Source organism: Canis aureus, chromosome 17, assembly GCF_053574225.1.
Source record: "Canis aureus isolate CA01 chromosome 17, VMU_Caureus_v.1.0, whole genome shotgun sequence".
Classification (NCBI taxonomy): Eukaryota; Metazoa; Chordata; class Mammalia; order Carnivora; family Canidae; genus Canis; species Canis aureus.
In genome coordinates this window covers 8,888,908-8,912,162 of record NC_135627.1, presented here as the reverse complement: position 1 = coordinate 8,912,162, position 23,255 = coordinate 8,888,908, and the positions used below count along the sequence as shown (strand labels likewise).

Below are 23,255 nucleotides of genomic sequence, written 5' to 3'. Positions count from 1 at the left end.
TTTTGTGGGTATTAAGTGGTACCTTATTGTGGTTTTAGTTTGTCTTTATTTAACTATTAATGATGTTGAGCATCTTTTCCTATATTCATTTGCCATTGCCATGTGCTTATTTGCTTTATGGCCATTCTTTGCTCATTTGTTCAAATTCTTTTGCTCATTTAAAAAATTGACTTACTTTCTTATTATAGGGTTGTAAGAGTCTATATATTCTAGGTCAATTATTTTTAAAATATGCTCTCTATATTACCACATGCTTTAAATATTTTTTAAAAACTTTGGAGCTACAGATTCAGCTAATCTAATTAATGAAAAATGTCCTTCATATTTCCTAATTGGCAAAACAGAGGCCCTTGTTAAACCAATCAGCCAAATCAGACTTTCTTTCTGTCAGAAAAAAAATCTGACTTCATTTTTCAGTTCTAACAAATATATCAATATGGGTTTGGATTATCCTCAAGAGTGAGGCTTTTTTTTTGGGGGGGGGGGGGTAAAAGGTGGAGATGGAAGTGCTAGCAGTTTCATGGAAATTTGTCTTCACTTCCACTTCTTCATATTTCTATATTCAAAATGTTCCAATGCAGGCAAAAATACTCCATTCCTAAAGTCTTAAATAGATATGTAATCAATTAAAAAAATAAGCCTTTCTCAGACACTAATATTCTGAATTGTTCCTTTAGTTGGTGTCCAAAAGTCTGTCCCCCAGAGCCTATCCACCACAGGTAGATTAGGGGTGGCTAGAGTAGGCTTTTGTTTTCAAGGGGAAGAGCTCTTCCAGGAAAGGGGAGGTGCGGAGGGAGAACCCAGCTCATGTGGAACACTGGGGCATCTCAAGCAGAAGTTTTGAGTGAGTACATATGGAAATTGAAGAAATGGAAACTGATTCCCTGTCCATGCCTGCATATTCCTTGGACAATCTCATGAACTCCCAGGAGTACCCATAAAATAGTATGAAGACTCTTGTTCTAAACCAATGTGGTTTTGAAGAGGTAAATGCTTGAAAGGCAATGGGTTGTCAAATATCCCAAGAAAGATAAATTGCTTCCTGCTAGAAGAGAGTCAAGTTTCCTAGAGGGACAAAAGAGTGATGTCTTTGAGGGGTCAGATGGGGCTTATATCCAGAATTCTTCAATCCTTTGGTGAGAGATTTTAATGCACTGGCACCATAATTGAAGTCTCTTTCTCTGTGTCTCACTAAATGTATTTATATATTATACATATAAATATATATATTCAAAATGAATATATATTCATTTTCATATTTATATATTACTCTATAAATTTTTCATAAAAGGTGATGGTAGTCTTATTTGTAAGTATATGTAATATTTTTATTATTATTTTATATCAGTTGTCATTGTCACACTGTTTTTAAGTCTTTGATTAATGCTCCCCCAGTATGATTTGCTTGGGGACAATCTCAATCTGTATCAGTGGGAGACATAATTATTTGAGTATTTAATTAAGAGTTTCTTTCAGGCACCACTCAAAGAACAATTTAATATTAGAGAAACTCCACCTTATTTATATCTCTACAGTTGAACAGCAAAGAAATCTTGACAGTTGTCACAAAGACTCGAATAGACCAAACATTACAAAAATTATTTTCATTTATTCAAGGCTTTAAAATAAAATATTCATTTAATATGATATTCACAGAGGCAATAAAATACATAATTTAATCGGCTTTTCAAACTCATTTAAAAATAGAGAGCTGTCATTTTACAAAGCTCAGCTATTTTTCTTCCCTCTAGCACATTAGGAAAAAAACCACAACTCACAAGATACTATACTATGTAAGAAAGCCAAGTTTTGACTCACATATCTGGATCTATAGGGAGGAAAAGCCTGCTTGCTTCAGCTGCTGGCATCTGGGCCCTTGACTCTGGGTATGTTGAAATGAAGATAGGAATTCACAGTATGGCTTTACTGCACCTGCCTGTTGTCTGTTTGATGAGGAAAGCATAGGAAGTACTTAACAGACAAACCCAAAGTCTTCCTTTGGCACCACCGGAAGCCTGTTCTTTGAAACTCCCTAATGGAAAATTTGTACCACCTCTCCCCTACTGGCCTTTAATAAAAATCTTTATTTCCTTTTAATATATTTGTGTAATGATGAGAAAAAAATAGGAAATTTATTCAATCGTAAATGTGAACCTTGTATAAAAAGGTGTAAATGTTACAATTTTAAAAGCAGATCCCCCCTCCCAAAATAAATAAAAATAAAAACAGATTCCTCACACTCCATTAAAAGCTATGAATTGCTCTTCATGTTCTTTTAATGCTGAGGAGCCCCAACAGGATCTGAACTCATGTCATCTGAGTACAAAAAGCCCTTTGGAGCCAAAGCATCCAAAAGAAAATCTATGAGGCAGGGAAACTGCTCAAATGGAAAACAGAACTAAACCACTATGAAGTGAGTTAAGAATGTGCCCCCCTGTTGTGGCAGAATGAAGGAAAAGGAATTAAATTAGATCTAGCATGTGGCCAGTTGTCTCCCCCTTGACAATAAACTCTGCTGCCATTGATCAAATCTTCCCTGCTTCCTCTTGTGACACCTACTCATAGCATGCAGAGAACTCACCTGGCAACACCTTTCTTACTTCTGGGCCCTGGGCATGTCCTCTTCTTTAACTACTGTTTAATGCTCACTTCCCTTGTGGTTCCCTGACTTAATTCTTTTTATTGATAATGCACTTGTGCACATCTAACTGACTCTTATCATGCATTTCAAGTGGGCCTTCATTATTTGTGTTTTTCTTTGCATTTCCCATGCTCTCCCATTGAACTGAACTCACCCACTAGAGTAGTGGCGCTTTTTCCAGTACTTCTGCAGGTTTTGGGCCTCCTGTCCTCTCCCTGCTCCATGATGCCTACCATGGGGGCCTTCCCATGAACTGAACAGACCCACCTCCTGCAGGCAAACCTTGAAGAAATCCCTCGAGGAAGAGCTTAAAGAGCTCTTTGCCAAAATCAAGCCATAGGAAAGAATTCTGCTTTTCCTAAAACATCTAGTGGCATCATTGGACTCTTGAGGCAGAGCAACCAATGTATAAAATATCACTGATGAGTTATGGGCTTGATTCTAATTTGGTGATTGAATTCTATTTAGTAACTCTTTTTTCTAATTTTTGCTTTTGGACTGTCACTGAAGAAGGCTTTTTTTTTTTTTTTTCAAATACAGGAAGTCAGATATTTGTCCATGTTACACTACAAAGTTATATAAATAAATAGGTTGCAACATTTCAAAGTAATAATTAATATGTCAGTGGAAGATTTTCACTTCAATTTTTTACAATCATAAATACTGAAGAAAATCTTGGTCACTTATAATAATAACAACAATAATAATAATAATTCATTGCATCTATGTTAAGATACAAAAAAGTCAGGTGCTCGTCTCTGGGTTATGAGATTCTGGGTAAGAATCCAGTTCAGGAGTTATGAGGTTCTCAGTGTTACTGATGCCAGTTTTAGTAGGAGGCCTGAGGATATTTCTTGGGCATATTTCAAAGACAGTATATATATATAACAAAGACAGTATATATATATGTATATATATATATAAATATGTATATATATATATATAAATATTTGTCACATTAAGGATTTGGACCACCAGTCAGTTGGTACCAAAACCAATATATGGATTCAATTGGAATTTAAATTTTCACTTTAACTTTTTCCTGCCAAATATCCCATCAAAACAAACAAATCTTATCATGGAAGCATGTACTTTAGAATTCTTCTTTTTTTTCCACTTCGTGTCTACTTTGCATCTGGTTGAAATCCTTCATTCACCTTATAGAGCGATGACTCAGAGACCGTTTCGTTGTCTTTGCTCTCTGGAAATTCCGCATTGTTTTTTTCATAACATTTCTTGTATGCCACATAAACTAGAAAGCAATACAGAGGAGGTTAGTGAAGTTTCCTAACAATTAGCTGCAATCTTTCTTTGGACAGTGATTATAATCTATGAGTCAAAATCAGCCTGCATTTTCTGTAGGCTGCACGCTAGTTGGAGAAAGCAGAACCCATTCTTGAGTTCCATAGCCACCCATGGATGGCTGTATCTCAGGAAGACCTGACACACAACCACAGGGGGTAGGTACTTGCTCACATGACATCTGTAGGCATCAGCCCCACAGGTTGTGCTCACCAAGAACAGTAGTGGACACCTGTTCTGTGCCCACCATGTCCCAGTTATTGTGGTACTCAGTAAATATGATACATGCTAAGGCACAGTGTCCAGGACCCTGGTCTAGTGCTCTTTGTGGGAAGACCTGGGCTGGAATAACACTTCGTCTCTCCTGACTTCACTCATTCCTTCCCCACGAAGTGGGAGCCTTGGCTGATCTGTGACCAGCCTTCATCTCTTCTAGGAAGCTACTAGTCCCTGGTGGCAGTGGCTTCTCAGCATATTTTTGAGGTCAGCTCACCTGGGAAGACTCCCTGGTGAGGGGAGGTGAGCAGTGCATGTGTGTGTATATGGGCACATGTATGGGGCAGTGGAGGGGGTGGTTTAATAAGCCCATTTGGTCACAATTTTGAGCCACATTTTCTAATTAAGCTCTATCTGTAATAAGAATGCTATTTTGTTATCTAAATACCTGATATTTCTTCTACTTCTCAACTGGTTCCAAAGTCAACAGAGGAAGAGAAAGTATTATTTATTGGAATCTCACACTTAAAATAGATATAGTAATATTGTCTATCTCAGAGGGTGATTGTGAACATTAAATGAAATAGTAAGGTGACTTGTATGGCCCTGGAAGAATAGTTAGTGGACAGGAAATGTTAACTGTCATGATACACAACTGAGAGAGACAGTGGCCTGCTTCAAAGATCTTAATATGTCAAGATCCACGTCTCTTTGTTGGTCCCTGAGCTTTTAGTGATATGTTAATTCTGAAGCTACTGAGCTATTGAATCTATTGAATTGAGCTTGTGGTTAATTAAAATAGCTCAACAGTTTTATTATAAACTGTTTTCATCTGGGACTTCTCCAACACATGCTGCTTATTTTATTGAACCAAATTGTTTATTCTCTTTCTTCTTTCCTTCTTTCTTTCTCTCACTTCCTCCCTCCCTTCCTTACTTCGCTTCTCCTTCCTTCTGTCCTTTGCTCTCTCCTTCCTTCTGTCTCTTCCCATTCCTCCTTTCCTTATTTTCCTTGTTCCAAAAAACAAATTTAGACCTCTAATCCTTTTACCAAAATATGTTCCAAGGCAATGCATGTAATTAATAAAGATGACTTCCTCATCTTTATTCCTACTGATAAAAATGTGGGAAGGTATGACCAATACCAGTTCCTGCCTTTCCATCATTCCTTCAGCTTTTCTATGAGTCCCTTTTGAGTTAGTTATTCAACTAGTAAATTCACTTAAGTGTTCTATCAACCAGTCTATTTTCTCTGAAAAACTCTGCTTTGAGAGTTCAAGACAGGACTGCAGAGAAGTATTAGTGACCATAGGCAAGTGGAATACCTATTGGAGCGGAGTAAAAAAGTAAAATCAGGCCAAACAACAGTGGACTCTGGGCATTCTATAACTTAACACTCACATTATTTTTGTCTTTCACCTTCACTATAAAACCTCCCTTAAAAAGCTATGAAGCTTAAGACACCAGTCTTCTTATTTAGAAAAAAAATAGAGTTTAAATATAAAGGTTAAACATATCAGTCCTTGGAGAACAAAATGAAGGAAAGCTTTAACTAGGTGAATGCCAGCAGGTGGCAGGGGCTAAGGATCCCAGCCATATGCTACAGTGGAGTAAAATTAAAAATCAGGCAAGCTATCCCTTATACCTAAAATAAGGAACATGTTTGTTTTAACTGTTCCAATTATATGGATGTTACTTAATACATGTGCACATGCATATGCACAAAAATCTGTCTTCCAGCATGACTTAGCCTGATAAATATCTCTTGTATACCTCTTTTTTTAGATAAGTGTCCCATGTTTACAAAGCATATCAAGATGATGATTTGGAAAAAAATGACCAATTGGGGTTCCTGGAAGCATGTAGAAAGGCACACAGTAAAATGTTCCTAGCAGGTTAATATGCCTCCCCAATTACTCAGAAAAAGAACGTTAGTGGAGAGACTCGAACTCTATTACTTTTCATTAAAAATAATAAATAAAATACATAAATATAAAATATATGTAAATATATAACATATAAAATATAAAAAAATAAATAATCTTTACTAAAAACTTCTGACAAAATTGCAATGTTTTCATCTACAGTTGGGAAGTCATGATTACATTACAGGTGGCCTTTTCCACCCATTTATTTTGCTATCACATAAAGGAAATTTAATTTAATTTCTATAATTCACCACCACAAAAAGGCTATTTAAAAAATGTCATATTAGCAACTCAATGATTTCTCAAAGAGGAACGTCATCAGTGACAATGTGATTAGCATTATTCCATACTTCCTAAGAATATTGCAGCAAAGGCAAGCTGGAAGATGCTGTAGATGAGTGGGAAGGTAAACACAACATTGAGCTCTTCCTGGGTGAAAGAGAGTTGCACGATGGTGGAGCACAGCTGAGTGTTCTGCATCCCTGTTTCCAAAGCAACTGTCCGGCACCTGTGAGACATGTTACAAGGATTTATGCTTTTATTGTCATTATTTTTTGCTTTGTTATTGTATAACATTGAAAGCAGGTATAATGTGGGATGCCTGGGTGGTTCAGTTGGTTAAACGTCTGACTCTTGATTTTGGCTCAGGTCATGATTTCATAGTCGTGAGACTGAGCCTCATGGGGCTCTGTGCTGGCTGTGGAGCTTGCTTAAGATTCTCTCTCTTCCTCTCATTCTGCCCTCCCTTTCTCCTCCCCTTGCACATGTGCACGTGTGTGCTCTCTTTCAAAAAAAAAAAAGCAGATATGAGAACAGATACATATATGTCTATATATTTATATCTGCTTTTAATGTATATATTCAACATAAACTTTTATTTATACTACATAGATATATAACTTCTTAATATGTGTCATTATATGCTGTATATACTATATAAATATTCTATATTGGCCTAATCACCTTAAAAAAAAAGATTTATCCATCCATTTGAGAGATAGAGAGTGTGAAAGCCAGATTGGAGAGGGGCAGAGAGAGTGGGAGACAAGCAGAGCAGGGAGCCTGACTCGGGTTCCATCCCAGGACTTTGAAATCATGACCTGAGACAAAACCAAGAGTTGGATACTTAACTGACTGAGTTACCCAGGTACCCTCCCTAGTCACCTTTTATGATTGTTATGATAATGAGAAAAGAGATAAAAGTTCTGCAAAGTTAAAAAAGCATATGCAAACAGAGCACTGTTGTTACTGTTTTCTCCTTTTCACATTAAAAAAACAATAGAGTTTATAACTTTTTTTTTTGTCCAGGGAAACAAAGAACAGTTACTAGCTTATTTTGCCTCCTGAGCAGTGGAATATATCCTTATGTATCTATACAGATATTATATGTCTGTGTGTATCTTTATATATGTGTATGTGTGTATATGTATATATATCTTTATATATAAAGATAATATTTATATTATGTTATAATCTTTATTAAAAAGGTAATATATTTAATATAAATAAAATTGCATATTAAGCAATACATATATGTTTAAAGCAGGTATATATAAATAAAAAATACAGATATGAAAAGAGTAGGATCATTTATATTAGTGTTCCATAAATTCAAAGTGGGCTCATTTCACTCTTTTCAATTATGCCCTTGGTAACAGTGCAGTGCATAGAGCAGGGGCTGAGAAAACACTCAAGATAGAATATTGTTAGAGTTCCTTTATTTTTAAGTGGGTTTTGTTTTTCTGATTAAATCATGATAAAAATCTATCGGGTAGGTATTACTGCCCCCATTCTACAGATGAGAAAAGTCAGAGGAAGAGTGAAAGCCTGTTCTGAGGTCCCAAGGTCCGGAGGTGGTAGGTCAGAGTGCAAGCCAGGTCAGCCTGAGGACAGGTAACACTCCCCACTAACCAGTGGTGCTCATCTCTTTCCCAATCTCATACACGCTCCAACTCTGACACCTGCCCATGGATTCAGATGCACTGGTAGGAGAGGAAAAGTTTTTCCTCGGTACCAGACTCACATTTGATGAACCCAGTTCTAATGTCAGCACTTTGGGATGGTGAGTTCATCCTACTGCTGACTGGTGGAGCCCCTGTGTGTGACAAGGCCAGCCTAAGTGCTTTTGTTGAAGTTATTCTGCTTGGAGATTAAGAATGTGAGACACTGGAAGAGCTCAATGTACATTGTATGGGGAATGGTCCCCAAGCATTTGAGCAACAAAGAGGCAGTCAATATTTTCTTCCTAGGGGACTAGTATAATTGAGGAATGAATGAGTTTGTATCATGACATATTCAGAAATGGGGTGAATGTTATTACAGGTGAAAGATTTTGAGTTTGTTATCAGTATTTACAACTGTTAGGGGTTGAATTGTGTCTTCCCAAATGCATCTGCCGAAGTCCTAACCCCCAGGACCTCAGAATGTGATCTTATTTGGAAATAGGGTCATCACAGATATAGTTAGTTAAGATAAAGTGATTAGGGTAGGCCCCCATCCAATATGATTGAAAATAATATGGGGAAATTTGGACACAGAGACATTCATAGAAAAAAGACAATGTGATGACAGCCATCTTCAAGCCAAGGGGCAAACTCCCTTCACATCCCTCAGAAGGAACCATTCTGCTGACATGCTGATGTTTGGACTTCTAACCTCCAGAACTGTAAGACAACAGATTCTGTTGTTTAAGCCACATTATCTGGGGTCCTCCCCTACAGCAGCCCATAACAAATGCATACGACAGCTGTTACAAGAAGAAACTTCCCAGTCTGATTTATCAAAACACCATACCTGTGCCAGGACTGACCAGATATTCTAGCCAGTAAAAACCCTAGAGAGTATCCAGCCAAAGGAAATAGTGTTCCTATGATCCACAGTTTGGGAGCGATGATCCAGGCACTCTGGTATAGAATTCCTCCGACGACAGCTATGAGCACAATAAGGATTGCCCCGGTGATGGACCCAACCTGGAGGGAAGATACAAGTTGACTTAACTTTGATAGCAAAGTCACCACTCTGGGTTTTCCTTTCCTGATGACTGTGGTGAGCCCACCAGAAACTCTGGTGCTTGTCCCATGTTCTCATTTTTAAAAAATAACAGAACCTTCAAAGTCTGAGCTCCATTAGCCTGAAGAAGATGTTCTAGCTTGCAAATTATCCTGTTGGAGAGGAAGAAAGCCCAGTCAACAAGAGCTCCAGATTCAATTCCTCCTGCTCTCGTTCCTTTGGTAAGTCACACAACTTCTCTTAGTCCTGGTTTCTTCATCTGTAATTGAGGATAAAATCTTGCCCCAGACACTTTTTGTTATAATGATAATGAGAAAGGGGATATGAAATTCTACAAAAGCTAAAAAAGCATATGAAAACAAAACCACTGTTATTACTGTTTTCTCCTTTTCACACTAAAAAAATTTGGAGATTATAACTATTTTTTTTTTTTTGGAGGGGGGATCCAAAGGAACAAAGAAAAACCACCTAGCTTATTTTGTCTTCTGATCAGTGGGGTATATGTACCTCTATATCTATATCTTTATCTGTATTAATGTCTGGGTATTTACATCATCTGTGTGTTTTATCTATACCACTTTTATCTGTATCCATCTCACCTGGCTCAAATACAGCTGGTGAAGGGGAATGCATGATTACTAATTATTAATGGGTACTAATATCTACCAGTTGCCAGGTACTGGACTGGCCATATGGATTCAGAGATAAAGAAACATGTTTTCAAAAACAGCTACCTAGGTCTATTTTATAACACCAACCCACAGAACAGAGATCAGAGCCACGTGCCATGGGAGTGCAGGGTAGGGTAAAAGCAGGAGGTGGTGTTTGAGTTTGATATCTCAAAGTGGGGATAGAATTCTTCCCTGTAGGTGGGGCCAGGAAGGGTGGCCTTGTAGGTGGCATTGTAGAAGAGTGGATGGCATATCTAACACTTGAAGTCTCCTCAGATGGAGGTTTATAATATGATAAGAAAATAAATTTAGTGGCTGGAGAGATCTATTATTGCAACTCACACTGTGGAGCATTTGACTTAGCAACCTATGGCATGGGACACTGACCTTGAGTATGATCTTGGCTTTCTGGGGCCATTTGTGATTAACTAACATTCCAATGGAAACCGGAACAACAAGAGCCACCAAAGATGTACCTAAAAATGACAGAAGAGGGATTTGATCAGCAGAATACACATAGTACAGGAAAGACGAAGACAAAAGAGTAAGCAGCCTGGAAGAGGCTTAGGTAGTAGGTGGGTCTCCCTTCTTGAGCACACAAAACAGACACAAGCGAAACAACAACAAAACTCTCCTCCTTCACCCACTCCAGCAAATAATTTAATATTACTGGCAGAGCACTGATAATATGGAAGATATAAATCCTTTTTAGAGTTCTTTATATTGACACTCTTCGTTTCAATTTGTCAGAATCTTGGCTTCTTTGATCTTTGGGTTTTTATGTCCTAGGAAAAATACCTTCTTAAAGTTTGTGTGTATGTTTTACCCAGATATTTTACATCTGCCTGTTAACTTCACAGTAGCAGAAATAAAACAAAAAGTTCAAAATTCTCCAGGCACTTTATGGGCCAATGACTTCTGGCTCAGACCGAGCTCGGTTATTCAAATCTATAGCAGAGAGGTGAGAGAAGAGGTTGAAAAAGCACGCTTTAAATTTTCTGTGAGATAATATATTTGGCGACCTCTCAAGTAATTATAATTCTTTGCAGGAACGTGCTCACCCAGCCAGATAAAAGAGTCATACTTCAATTTCCCTGTGTTAAATTTACTGCTGTTCCCATGACATGTGGTTTGTTTCTCCATGTTACTTAACACTCATTGGTCCAATCACTGCTTTTATATAATATAGTACCAACAGCTTCGAACTTCTCATGGGCTGTTTCTTTTTCAAATATCCTTTTAAAGCAGTAGGGGAAAGTGGAATTGAATAATGAGATTTTGAGAGTGGTTTTTGCTTAGTGTTGGAGTAGATTCAATGAGGACTGGAGAATGGATTCTAGATTCCAGGGCTGTAAATATGAATTTAAAATGATCACAACAGCGATGAAAACATAATTTCTTTGTAGTCTTCTGGTCCTCCTGACAATATAAAGGTCAGCAGTTATTTTTTCTCAGAAATTACTCAAAGGGATTAAGTAATGGCCAGGAATACCTATAGCAGGAAAAAAAAGGGCAGGCGGGAGGTTGGGGCGGTGGGGGAAGGACAGGGTGGGGAGAAAATGGTGGAACACAGGATATGGAAGAGTCGTTGATAGATGTGCTGGTAAGAGCCCCCAGAAAAATCTCCTCTGGGTAGCCTTACATCCTGCTACTTTGGGAGGAGACTTCCTCCCCCGGGTGTCCAGACTACTCCCTAAATTGTGTAAAGTCTGTAGGCTTTAAATTAAAACCTTCTTGATATGAATTGATTGTAGTGTGGTAGCTTCAATCTAAGTGCAAATACTGGGCTTGGAATGTCAGTGTGGTTAGGTTTTTGGTAATGTATATATATTTAATGTGTTGGCTCCATGAAAGGAGAGACCCTGCCTCACCAGGTTTGGGCTCCTCCCAATGAGTCTTTATCTCTTCCTGGCAGCTCAAGGCTGCAGGATAAGCATGCAGGCAGGACCACCTGCCCAAATTGTGTTTCCTTTCTCACCCAGATGAGGCCAGAGACAGTTTTTCCAGAGTCAGAAGTTGACCAGAGGGAAAAAAAAAAAAAAGAAACCCATCAATACTCTTTGCCCTTCTTCGCACTCAGAGTGTGTGGCTCCCACCTGGAGAGGTGGGGGTGTAGGACTCTTGACTCTTCAGTGGGGGTAAAGATTCTCTTTCCTTCTCAGGGCTGTTTTCCCTCTTCTTGATTTCCTGATGTGCCTCTGACCCTTGCCCCACTCCCTGCCCACTCCCGTGTCAAATGCCTGTCCAGTCAGATGGGAAATCATCTGCTTGCAGTTACACCATGTGAACCCTAAATCGGCCTTTAATAGAGTTCACAGAGCAGGTATGGGAGGAAAGAAGGGTGGATAAAAGTGAGAGGTGGACAGTCACAGGGTGGTGTGGGGCCAGATGGACTCAGAGTGGAACCTTACAGACTGTGGGGATGATGCAAACTGTCCAGCTCCTCTGTGCTCTGGTTTCCCCATTTGTGAGGTGGGTCGAGTTGTGTCTAGCTCATGCTGCTGCCATGGGAATTAGGTGATGAAGCAGGTGCACAGTTCATGGTGCTAGACACCCGTAAACAGATGGCAGAGTCAGGGCGGGGGTTGGGGCAGCAATCTGCTGCAGCTGTTTTCAGCTGCCCCAGCCTTGCGGCCACCCTCCTCCACCCCTACATCCCCATGGGAAGGGCTCAGCCAGAGTGTGGCCCCTGCAGAGTTTGGCAGGCATCGTGGGGAGCCTAGGCTTGCAGCCCTGCCCACGGAGAGGATGCACAGACCAGAGGGCACTTCCAGCTCACTGCTCATCCAGGACAAATTAGTCACCCAGGCCTTTGCTTCCTCATCTAAAAAGTAGTGAGAACAACCTGTGAAGTAACTAGGTTGTTTTCTTAAAGGACTAGGAAGAGCCAATAGTAAGAAGGTTAGGGTGGAAAAAAAGCCTGGGCAAAATGGTGATGAAGCAGAGTTAATAGCTTGTTTTTCAAACTCATTAAACATTTTCAAAAGTATTTTCCTCTTCTTTTTTCTTTTTTTTTAAAAGATTTTTAGTTTATTTATTAGAGACACACACCAAAAGAGAGAGAGAGAGAGAGAAGCAGGCTCCATACAGGGAGCCTTACTTAGGGCTCTATACCCAGTCTCTAGGATCACACCCTGAGCTGAAGGTGGCGCTAAACTGCTGAGCCACCGGGGCTGCCCTCTCTTTTTTTTCTATTTTCCTTTTTGCCCTGATCTTGGCTGCCACTCATTTGCTAATTACTCTTTCTCATGTTCTCTTTTTTAAAAAACTTATTATTAGGATGTGCTCTAAGTCATTCATGGTATAGTTAGAATTATTCAATGAGGCCATGGAGTGTTTTCCAGGCAGGAATGAACATCTAGAGGAGAATATTTTAAAGCTTAAATTATTTTTTAAAACACTAAGTAATACAGACTTAAACTCCTTACTCAACAGACAGGTTCTTTGAGAGACCTACAGTGCACACTACTCAAGCAGTCTACATTGTTTAGCTTGAAAGAAGGTGCCCTCCAAGGGGGCAGACTGAGAGTTAAGGAGCCTGAGGCGTAGCAGGTGATTGATTCTGTAGGGTCACCTTAAAACTTATTCACAGGAGATTATATCTGATATGAGAGACTTCCTCAGATCAGTAGAAGGACCTAGTGTGGAGAAATCCCATACTGAGTAAGGTGTGTCAATACAGATTGTCCCAGATTAGTGTTTGTTCTAATTCAGTTGTATAGACCTCAGTCCTGTTAGTATCACAGGGAAGCATCTTTCGTAGAGATGGAAGGGACTTTAGATATAGCCAGTCCAGCTTCCCATGCCAACAAGAATTCCTTTACAAATATCCTTCTGAGTCGCCATCTAGCTTTGCTTACGCTATGCTCCCTTCAGTGGACACCCATACCTCCTGAGGTAGCCCTGAATAAAGTCAGCTGAATAAAGACTATGCAGCATGCCATGTACCTGGCGATATGTGCCGTCTCACCTGTATCTCATCCTTTGTGACTACGGTTCTGTGGGAAATGCCTGGTTTGGGAAGGCCAGGAACCGTTTTGTCTTGGCCGTGATTCCATGTTATACAAACAACTTAATTTTCTACTGTCATCTGTTGTCCCAGAAACAGAAACACAGTCCCTTTGGGGTGGGTGTGAACATCTGGGAGCAAAACGAGTGGAGACAGAGTCATGACTAGCAGATCTGACTTCTGGGGCATAGTATACAGACTGTGCCAGGCAATCAACTTCTAAACCAAGATGTGGCTCACAGTCGGGTGTTATCTACACTATGTTTTATCTGGTAGTTTCCCAGGGTCACACTCATGATTGCTTATGAGGTGCCCTAATGTTAAATCATTAGTGGAAAAATGGTTTTTCTCTATTTCTTCAATCTGAGTATCTGGGAGCAAACTCCTATTCCCATAAACTAATTGTCCTGTGGTTTACAGAAAGGACAGAGCACCCTGTGGCCCAGCAATCTTGGCTTCCTCAGGTCCAGATGGCTGTGCCTTAAGTCAGCCCCGCTCTCTGCTGATTTCAATGGAGGAAAAGCAGGTTTTCCCTTGGGATCAAGGTTTGGGATTTAGGTTCTACCAACCCGTATTCAAATGCAGGTGTGACTTGTAATGAAATCCGGATTGGTCAACGCTGCTGCTGGTGCCAGAGGTAAATACTAGCTAGGACTGAGCCTGGCCTGACGATGAACAGAGAATAGGAGGGGGATATCCAGAAATCTTGCAGGGGGATGACTTACCTATGTTATCAAAGGGAATGACGATCGTCCCAGAGTCGACCCACATTTTGGTATAGATAAAGAGGCACAGCGGCATCATTCCCAGGGCGAGCAGCGTGGAGCATGTAGTCATGCTGATGCTGAAAGGAAATGGGCAGGTTGATTCGTCCAGCTGGGCTTTCTAGGGGGAAAGCTTGCTTCATGGTGCAATTTGTGATTAGGAAGTCCCACAAAAGACGCTCCAGCAACAGCAGCAGCATCTAGGCTGATGGAAGGACACAAACACGTGCCCATCTTTGTACAGGTCCCAGCCTTGAGCAAAATGCTGAGATCCGGATTTGTTTTTCTACTTTGTCTTGGGTCATTCCTCCCTCCCCCTTGGTTCTCGAGGATCAAAGAAGATAGTTAATAACTGCTTCAATTCATTATTTAAAAAGTTACAAGGTGCTTGGACACGCCACCCTTTGGACCTCCAATCAGAGAAGAGCAAACGCCTCTACACCAGCCACAACTTTAGGAGCTTTGCGGCATCTGTCTGTACTGAGATGAGACAGGCCTCCCTGGGACCTTGGAGGAGAACACATGTCCAAGAGAGGGAGCCTCAGTGTCTTTTTCCAAGGTAAACAGATTATTGCCCCAATGCCTATGGCTTGAGAAAATAAATAGGAAACTGACTTAAAAAAAATGAAAGAATGGGATCCCTGGGTGGCGCAGCGGTTTGGCGCCTGCCTTTGGCCCAGGGCGCGATCCTGGAGACCCGGGATCGAATCCCACGTCAGGCTCCCGGTGCATGGAGCCTGCTTCTCCCTCTGCCTCTCTCTCTCTCTCTCTCTCTCTCTCTCTGTGTGTGTGACTATCATAAATAAATAAAAAAAATTAAAAAAAAATGAAAGAAGACATGTAAGCAGGCAGGGGAGGCCTGGATTCTATTTCCACTAAGAAATTTTACCAAATGTGTGTTCAGAAGAACCAGGGTTTTGTACCATTCCTCCTGAGAGCATCTGTATTTTAGTGAGCAAATCTGGCTGCGTATCTTTGGCTTTTGATATGGAGGAATTTATACGGAATGGTGCTATTTTCAACGATGTGACAGTGGATGGAAGAGAGGTTTTTGGGTAGTGGGTCTTCCTGGTCCCATCAAAGGGCCCTATACACAGAGGCACATTCTCCTCCTGGGGAGCCGAGCTGTTAAATGTCTGGGCCAGATGTTGAAGGCAGACACTGCCCGGGCTGGAAGCAGGTGTGGCCACTTACTACATAAGTACTACAGTCTTCAGGTAATTTACTTGATTTCCCTTTGCCAGCTTCCTTATCTGTGAAATGAAGATAAGATCGTCCCCACCTCATAGACTGTGAGGACTAATGACCCAACGAGTCCAGTACTTAGAATAATGCAAGGCTCTTATTAAAAGTCAGTTACTGTATTAGCCATCCAGCCATAGTGTGTGTGCCTGCCTTTACGTGTGTGTGTGTGTGTGTGTGTGTTGTGTTGTGTTGTGTTGTGTTCTGGCAAAATACAGAATCAGGAAACTGGAGAAATTTTTCTGAAAGTTCTTTTTCCAGAAAGTTGTATCATGGAGACTATCAGAGTAATAATTTCTTAAAGGTATTAGATGTGAACTTGAAGGAAAAAGTGAAATTACATTATCTGTGCCCCCCTCCCTCACCCCGCCGCCCCTAACAAAAACCAACAACCACACTACACAATTCTAAGGAAAACAGCTGGAGGTGAGGAATTTTGTTTTAATGTATCTAACTAAGCACAGTTTTGGCAAAAACTGGCAATATTTATCAGGGGGCTTAACTTCCTTAATAATCATTTTTTAAAAACTGGAGATGACCTCACTTAAAATGTGTTTAAAGATTTTAGGAAAAAAAAATACTTGTCTGGTGGAGCTAAAATAGTATAACACCAACCAATGCTAGAGATGTATATAAAACGTTTTCAAGAAGTTCCATCTATTATGGTGACAGGTTAACTTAATTTAGATACAAAAAAGAGATGTTAAGGAAGAATCCTAAACCAGAATAATACTTTTCATAAGGAGTCCTACTTATAATAAAAATACGGGACTTTGTAAACTCTATTTACTTTGTAAATACCCTTCCTTTGACATTCTCTTTTTTATCTTTTACTTAAAAAATAAATTAGAATGGATTAGTTAGCACCATAATGAAATTACTTTTATTCTAGTATGTCTGATGTACTTTCCAGAGTGGAGAGAACAGGAGGGGGTGCACAAAGGGAGTGGTGCTCACTACCTGGATCGTATAGCCAACAGAAGGCCAAGAGTTTTTTTGTTTTAAACTATGAGAACTATGTTTAGAAGGAAGTCTGTTTCTGTCTTTGTTTTTTCTTTCAAACATCTTTGTGAAAGCTTCAATTTTGAGTTATCGCTAAGGCAATTTATGAAGTTGCATCATGGTTTTGGGTTTGGCAAGAACGGTTTCCTGAAGACCATGAAGAAGGACAAGTCAGCAGTTGGAGAAGGGAATGGTCTAGCTTTAGCAAGCCATCCTGACCATGAGGCACTGCAGAGATACAAGAGAATAGGTGGCCAGAAGTTGGTGCCATTTGAACTCATATGAGAACAATATCGAAACACTCAAAATGAGATGAAAAACATTTCAAAGGTAGGGGAACCTGGGTGGCTCAGTGTTAAGTGTCTGCCTTTGGCTCAGGTTGTGATCCCAGGGTCCTGGGATGAGTCCTGCATAAGACTCCCTGCAGGGAGCCCTCTTCTCCCTCTGCCTGTGTCTCTCATGAATAAATAAATAAAATATTTAAAAAATTCACAAGTCATAATTTTGGGGAGCAATGTAGGAGAACAGATTAGCAAAAGAAAAAAATCATTTTACATGAATGAAATCTGAAATTTTATAAGAAACATATAGATGTCAATGATAGAAATACTATCATGAATTTATATTGGAATGAGGAAATATGTAAAAAAGCAAAAATCTCCTGTCTTTAATTTTTGGCATTAGCTCTATTAATCACTGGGGATAACTGTTTTCTTTTTTTCCTTTTAGAAATAAAAACAATAAGTGAGAATTCAGTAAATGTTAAGGAATTTGGTGAAGTCAGTGATGAGGAATGCACAGACTTTTATCATGTTAGAAGTGAAACACCAAATTCAAAGGATCAAACAAAGTGTATACAGGTGTTGCTAGAAATTGGGGATGTGATAAGCAATAGATACAATGTTGAACAAAGAATAAGAGTCTGGATAGGGATAAGTGGATGGGTCTGGATTCAAATTCTGACTCTGACATGTACCACCTCTGTGACTTTGGTAAAGGTTTTGAGCCTTAATTTTATCATCTGTCAAATGCAGAAAATAATAGTACTGGCCTCAAGAGGATTATCTTGGAATTCTCTTAGAATTATGTGGAATACTTGTACTGAGTATGGCTCATAATAGTGCCAACTCAATACTAGCTAGTAAAATAAAAATAAATAGAGAAACAAAGTTTGGTTACTTAGAAGAAAAAACAGAAAAAGTCCAATACTGTTAGATTAGTTCTTAGAGTAGAGAGGAGCTGGACGTTTATGTGGTTTAAATGGGAGAGACTGCTTTGAATTTGTCATAAGCCAGAGGTTTGGCATCTTGAACAGCTAAAAAAAAACAAGAAAACTTATCTGGAAGATGAAAAATGCAACAATATTTAGCCAGAAAATAAAGGATGTGGAAGGAAAATCTAGAAACTATTAGCACTAGAAAATAGTTACAGGGAATGCAGCTAATAGATTTAGTGAAGGAACTGAGAGAAGTGGAGGAAAGGATGCATGAGCAGGGATTTCCCAAAGAAGTCAAGGAAAGGAAAATGAGAAGGAAAAGTCCTTGCATGGCTGAGGCCACTGCTAAGAAACGAGGTTTTGAAACTGGAGGATCTCTGGGAATATAGCAGTCACAAAAGAAGCAGACATCTCTTTTGTCCCTTGAACTATGGGTCCTGTCACCAGATTTACCTGAAGGTGTCACCTTCATTTTTCCCAGAAACATTTGTGCATAGGATGCCCACCGCATAGCTAGAGCAGGAGGAAACACCTGTACACTAATCAAATTCGTGCAACAATTTTCTAGGCTAGAATGGTCTGAGAAGGAGTTGAAATATCTCTTGCTGTATTTCAATGAGCAAGGTCCATAATTTTGTTAAGGATAATTGTCTGCTATTTTTTTTTTTTGCTGTTTTTTTTTTTTTTTCCACTAGAGATTGCAAAATGCAATGCTTCCCAGGTTCAGAAGAAATGGTAGGGGTGAGGAGTGATGAGGTAACCTAGGGGGAAATGAAGGGGTGAGGGAAATCGGGGATGAGGGGGGGAGGAGGACACAAGGGTATGAGGGGGGAATAATGTGGTGGGTGAGGGATAGGAGTGGGGGTGAGGAGGGGACAGGGTCCTTGGGGGGAAATTATTTATTTTTTTCTCCCAGAAACCGCATCCAAGAAAGTCAATGTAGACGGAGTAGTTTTACTTGCATTGTGTGGTAGCCGTTCAAGCAACTAGTAACCAGTACAGATACTGTTGGTATAAATGATCATATCTTGGCTGCCATTGCTGGAGTTCCAGTGGAAGTGGAGAAGGTAAAGTTCTTAGAGGACAGAATTGACTCCAGAAGAATAGAATGTGTTGGAGAACTATTTCCCAACAGCTGAGGTGATAATCCCTAAATTTGCTTTAGAGAAATATTTGAACAGTTTTTCCTTTAACATATGCAATGCATAATGTCATCATCTTATATAGTAGCAGAATTTAGCTCCTTTCAATGATTATGAGCATTGTGATAAACATTATTACTCGCTCTGCCAAAATACAGCCATGTCTTCTGGGTCATTGTGTTTAAAGAGCTGTTTGGCTGTAGATTAAGTGATGATACAGAGGCTGCTGTGTCTTGTGAGTTGCCTTCTTTGCTTTGCAGGCATTTTTGGTTTTCTCTCTTGAGGTCAGGCTTTCTGGGCCACTTGCTGCTGTGGGACACAGGCCTGCCCCTCTAGTGCCTCATTCCCTACCCCACTTCTTATGTCTTATCCTTCGTGCTGGGAAATTGCATAATAGAACTCTAGGATTAGGAGAATAAGAAGGTCCTGTGTAAGGAACATTTATGAGATTAAGCAGGATGTATTTGGGGTGTGTAGTCTTCTACTGGGTCTTATTTGAGTTCTGGATAGGTGGAATTGCTAGCATCACTGCTGGACCAGAGCTGTTGGTGTTATTTTGTTATTGCAAGACAAAAGGGATCTGTGGAGTACACACTTTTTAGATTGAAAATTAAAAATTTCAATGCCATATGTCCCATTAGGGATTCTTTTGACTTGCTGAACAATTCATATACAGTGATTCAGCTGGCTGTTTTCTACCAGGGTTTCAAATTCTACTCTGGTTCTTATTTTTTAATATTTTATTTTTTTTTACAGGAATTGTTATATGAGGTAGATAGGATTACATAATCATCTGTTTCAAGACAAACAAGATTTCCTTAAAACCACAGAGAAGTGTAAGTTGGAGCTTTTAGTTTGGGTCCCTCCAGTTTTAGCTTGCGGAATGAAATCTGTTTCAACAGCCAAATAACCCAGCATCATGCATATTTTTCCATCTTACAAAATGATTATACATGGCATTATGTTGAGGCATAAGACCTCCATTTTGTTGAAAAGTTACAGATATTAGGTAAAAGCTCTTCAGCGGACATCAAAGTCCCATATTTAATTCAGGCCCCTCTCCGCAGTTTAGAGGGTACTGGCTTTGGGAATTGTCACCTCTGTGTGCTTATGTCCATATCAAACTAAGTTGAAACCTAAAAGAACCTTTTGCTACATGGTGGTTCACAGATTAACTAAACCTGAGCAATACTTGCCATCCTGCATTCCTTACAGGCCTTCCTTAGGAAAAAAAATCTATTTCAAGGAGGATATGGTATTTCCTTAAGTGAAAACTATGTGAAGTGCAGACGCATAGTCTGTATGGCTTTTCTAAAGCTTTGTGAAGATCAGCACCAGCTGAGATGAGATGGAAGGCTCCCAGTTGCTCAGTAGGCACTGGATCAACATGGAGTACAATTTTACATTTTGCAGTGGTTACATTTCTATATCTTAAGCTTCGCTCTTCTGTTAAGCTGGTGATTAACAGAGCTGATTGCCTACTGTACAGTGTTTATTTTTTTTTATTTTTTATTTTTTTGTGTACAGTGTTTAATAAGCATATGTTACATTAACACCTGGCTGCTTTGCAGAAATGCATACCTTTCCCGGGAAATGAGGAATTGTAAGGTATGGACAAAGACATTTTTCTATTCAACTTAAAGCATTAAAATTCTCAGTCTCATCGCATTAATGCGTCATCTTATTTCTATCAGTTTTTTTTTTTCCCACTGCTAGTTCAGACTGGCATGGGATGAATTGGGCAAACATTACAATTTAGATTACTCTGTGGGAAGCAGAGAAACCATTTCTGTTTATTTTATAGTAAGGTAAGCATAATTTAAAAAAAGCTGTTGCAGGTTTTTTTTTTTTTTTTCTTTTAATGCCAGTAGAAGTGAAGTAAATACACAAATTCTTCCTAAGGCTTTATTTTTTATTTATTTATTTTTTTTATTGGTGTTCAATTTACTAACATACAGAATAACACCCAGTGCCCGTCACCCATTCACTCCCACCCCCCGCCCTCCTCCCCTTCTACCACCCCTAGTTCGTTTCCCAGAGTTAGCAGTCTTTACGTTCTGTCTCCCTTTCTGATATTTCCCACACATTTCTTCTCCCTTCCCTTATTTTTCCTAAGGCTTTATACCAGGAAAAAGCTTGTTCAAAGATCTAGCTGTATTTGTAGAGCTGACCATCATCTCAGCACAGATTCTACTGTTAAATGAACATTTTGATTTCATGATTGCTCATAGAGCTTCTCATCACCACAAAGAAAGGTTTGCTTTGTTTTGTTGCTGATACCAACGAGGAAAACTTCCTCAGGTACATTTGTGGGTCAGAAAGAATTTCCTTCCTTCCTCCTTCCTTCCTTCCTTCCTTCCTTCCTTCCTTCCTTCCTTCCTTCCTTCCTTCCTTCCTTCCTTCCTTTTTCTTTCTTTCTTTCTTTCTTTCTTTCTTTCTTTCTTTCTTTCTTTCTTTCTTTCTTTCTTTCTTTCTTTTTCTTTCTTTCTTTCTTTCTTTCTTTTTTTTAGAATTTCTTTTTTGAAAAACTTCGAATCTTTTCCCAAAGATAAGCAGTGATTAGTCAACTCCCTGTTAGCTGAGTTAGATTAAAAAACAAAAACACAAAATATAACCCCCAAATTCCAATAGCTAAGCAGTTGTGAGTGAAAGCATTTATTTTCTTCTGTTTAACTCTTCAGCTGTAGCCTAGATCAGTGGCAGATCAGATGGACATCACAGTGACATAGGCTTCTGAAAAGATTCATTCAATGTGATTGCAGTGTGCAGAGGCTTAGATATCTTACCTCAAGTCCATGTCGCCATCTACCCAGTAGGCCAAGATGTTGGAGGCAGTTCCTCCAGGACAGCATCCCATGATGAGTACCACTACGGCTTGGAGAGGGAGGATGTCAAAGGCCACTGAAAGGATGAATCCCGTGAGGGGCATGATTCCAAATTGACAGAGGAAGCCAACGCATATGCCCCATGGCCGCTTTATGTGTCCTAGGAATTTCTTGATTTCCACATTGCATCCCATGGAAAACATCACCATAGCCAGGAGGATGGTTAAGACAGTACTCAGTACCACACTGAGGATGTCATTGAAGTTATTCTGAGCTACCACACAGGACGCACCATTGCAAACTGTGGCATTGGCCGAACAGCCCGTTGAATTATTCATTGCTGGATTTGTTGCTCAAATAGTCACAGAAGTCCACAAAAGTGCCGATCTTCTGCTCCTCAGGAGATAAATAATGCCTAATCCAACCACGTCAAACTTTTAAACCCTTCTTAACCATGTGTCACTTGGTGTCTCTTTCAAAAGCCACCTCAGAGAGGCAATAAAAAACAGTAAATGCTAGTTTGTCAGTTTTCAGAGGTGACATTACAACACACACAAATTATGAATCATAAAAGTACTGCCAAATTATTGGCTCAGTCAGAGAATTGTAATTAATCATTTATTGGCATGATAATGAACCGTGCCATATAAAAAGATCTGTGTTAATGTTTAATGCTGCGAAGGTTTGTTAAATAATTTCAGTTAAGTGACACTTAAAAAACAAGTCAGTAAATGATAGAACATCAGAGAGGTAAGCTGTAGAAAAGCACGTTGTTCACTCACCTCTCTTTGAATAGGGGGGGGATTGGGTCCTGAAAAGTCGGGTGTCTTGTGCCATGTTAGATTGCAAAATAGTGTCAGGCTCTGACCTGGGACCCAGACCTCTAGTTTTCCTCCCCCCAAATCATCTTCCTACTGTGTCAATCAGTCTGCTCCTATTGGTCTCTAGCGGTCATAAAGGTTATGTAAATTTGAGAAACTGTGTAGGGTCCTGAGGCAAACCTATGGGGGAATAACATGCGGGAGGGTAGACTGTTTCCTGTGTCGTCTGGAGGGAAGGGGGCTGCTTAGGAGAGCCATCCACAATTACACAAGCGATTATGTGTGTGTCGTCATGGTAACAAAGTGCTGTTTTTCGATAGAGACAATACAATTATTTAGAGGGATGAACCTCAGAGGATTAGGTCAGAGTGACAGGAGCTCTGTGCTTGGAGTCAGGAATTGAAATCAGATTTTTTATTTGTGGTGGGGGTGGTGCCTGGAGGTTTCAAGAGAGGTTGAGTTTTGTAA

At 39.7% G+C, this 23,255-nt stretch overlaps 1 protein-coding gene and 1 long non-coding RNA gene across 2 annotated transcripts in view; one reads left to right on the top strand and one right to left on the bottom strand.

The window, feature by feature from the left end:
* Positions 1–1,589: 1,589 nt before the first annotated feature.
* On the bottom strand, positions 1,590–22,509 carry SLC10A2 (solute carrier family 10 member 2). The gene is made up of 6 exons (XM_077855011.1): positions 21,928–22,509; positions 14,501–14,619; positions 10,154–10,242; positions 8,880–9,055; positions 6,437–6,594; positions 1,590–3,893 (listed from the first exon to the last, which is right to left on the bottom strand). The coding sequence occupies exons 1-6, from the start codon at positions 22,302–22,304 to the stop codon at positions 3,766–3,768; spliced, it is 1,047 nt and encodes a 348-aa protein (XP_077711137.1). The 5' UTR covers positions 22,305–22,509; the 3' UTR covers positions 1,590–3,765.
* Positions 14,665–23,255, top strand: part of LOC144287746 (uncharacterized) — a 31,833-nt gene continuing 23,242 nt past the window's right edge. The window contains exon 1 of the long non-coding RNA XR_013355512.1: positions 14,665–15,098. This is a non-coding gene — a long non-coding RNA (uncharacterized LOC144287746). The remainder of the gene's footprint in view (positions 15,099–23,255) is intronic.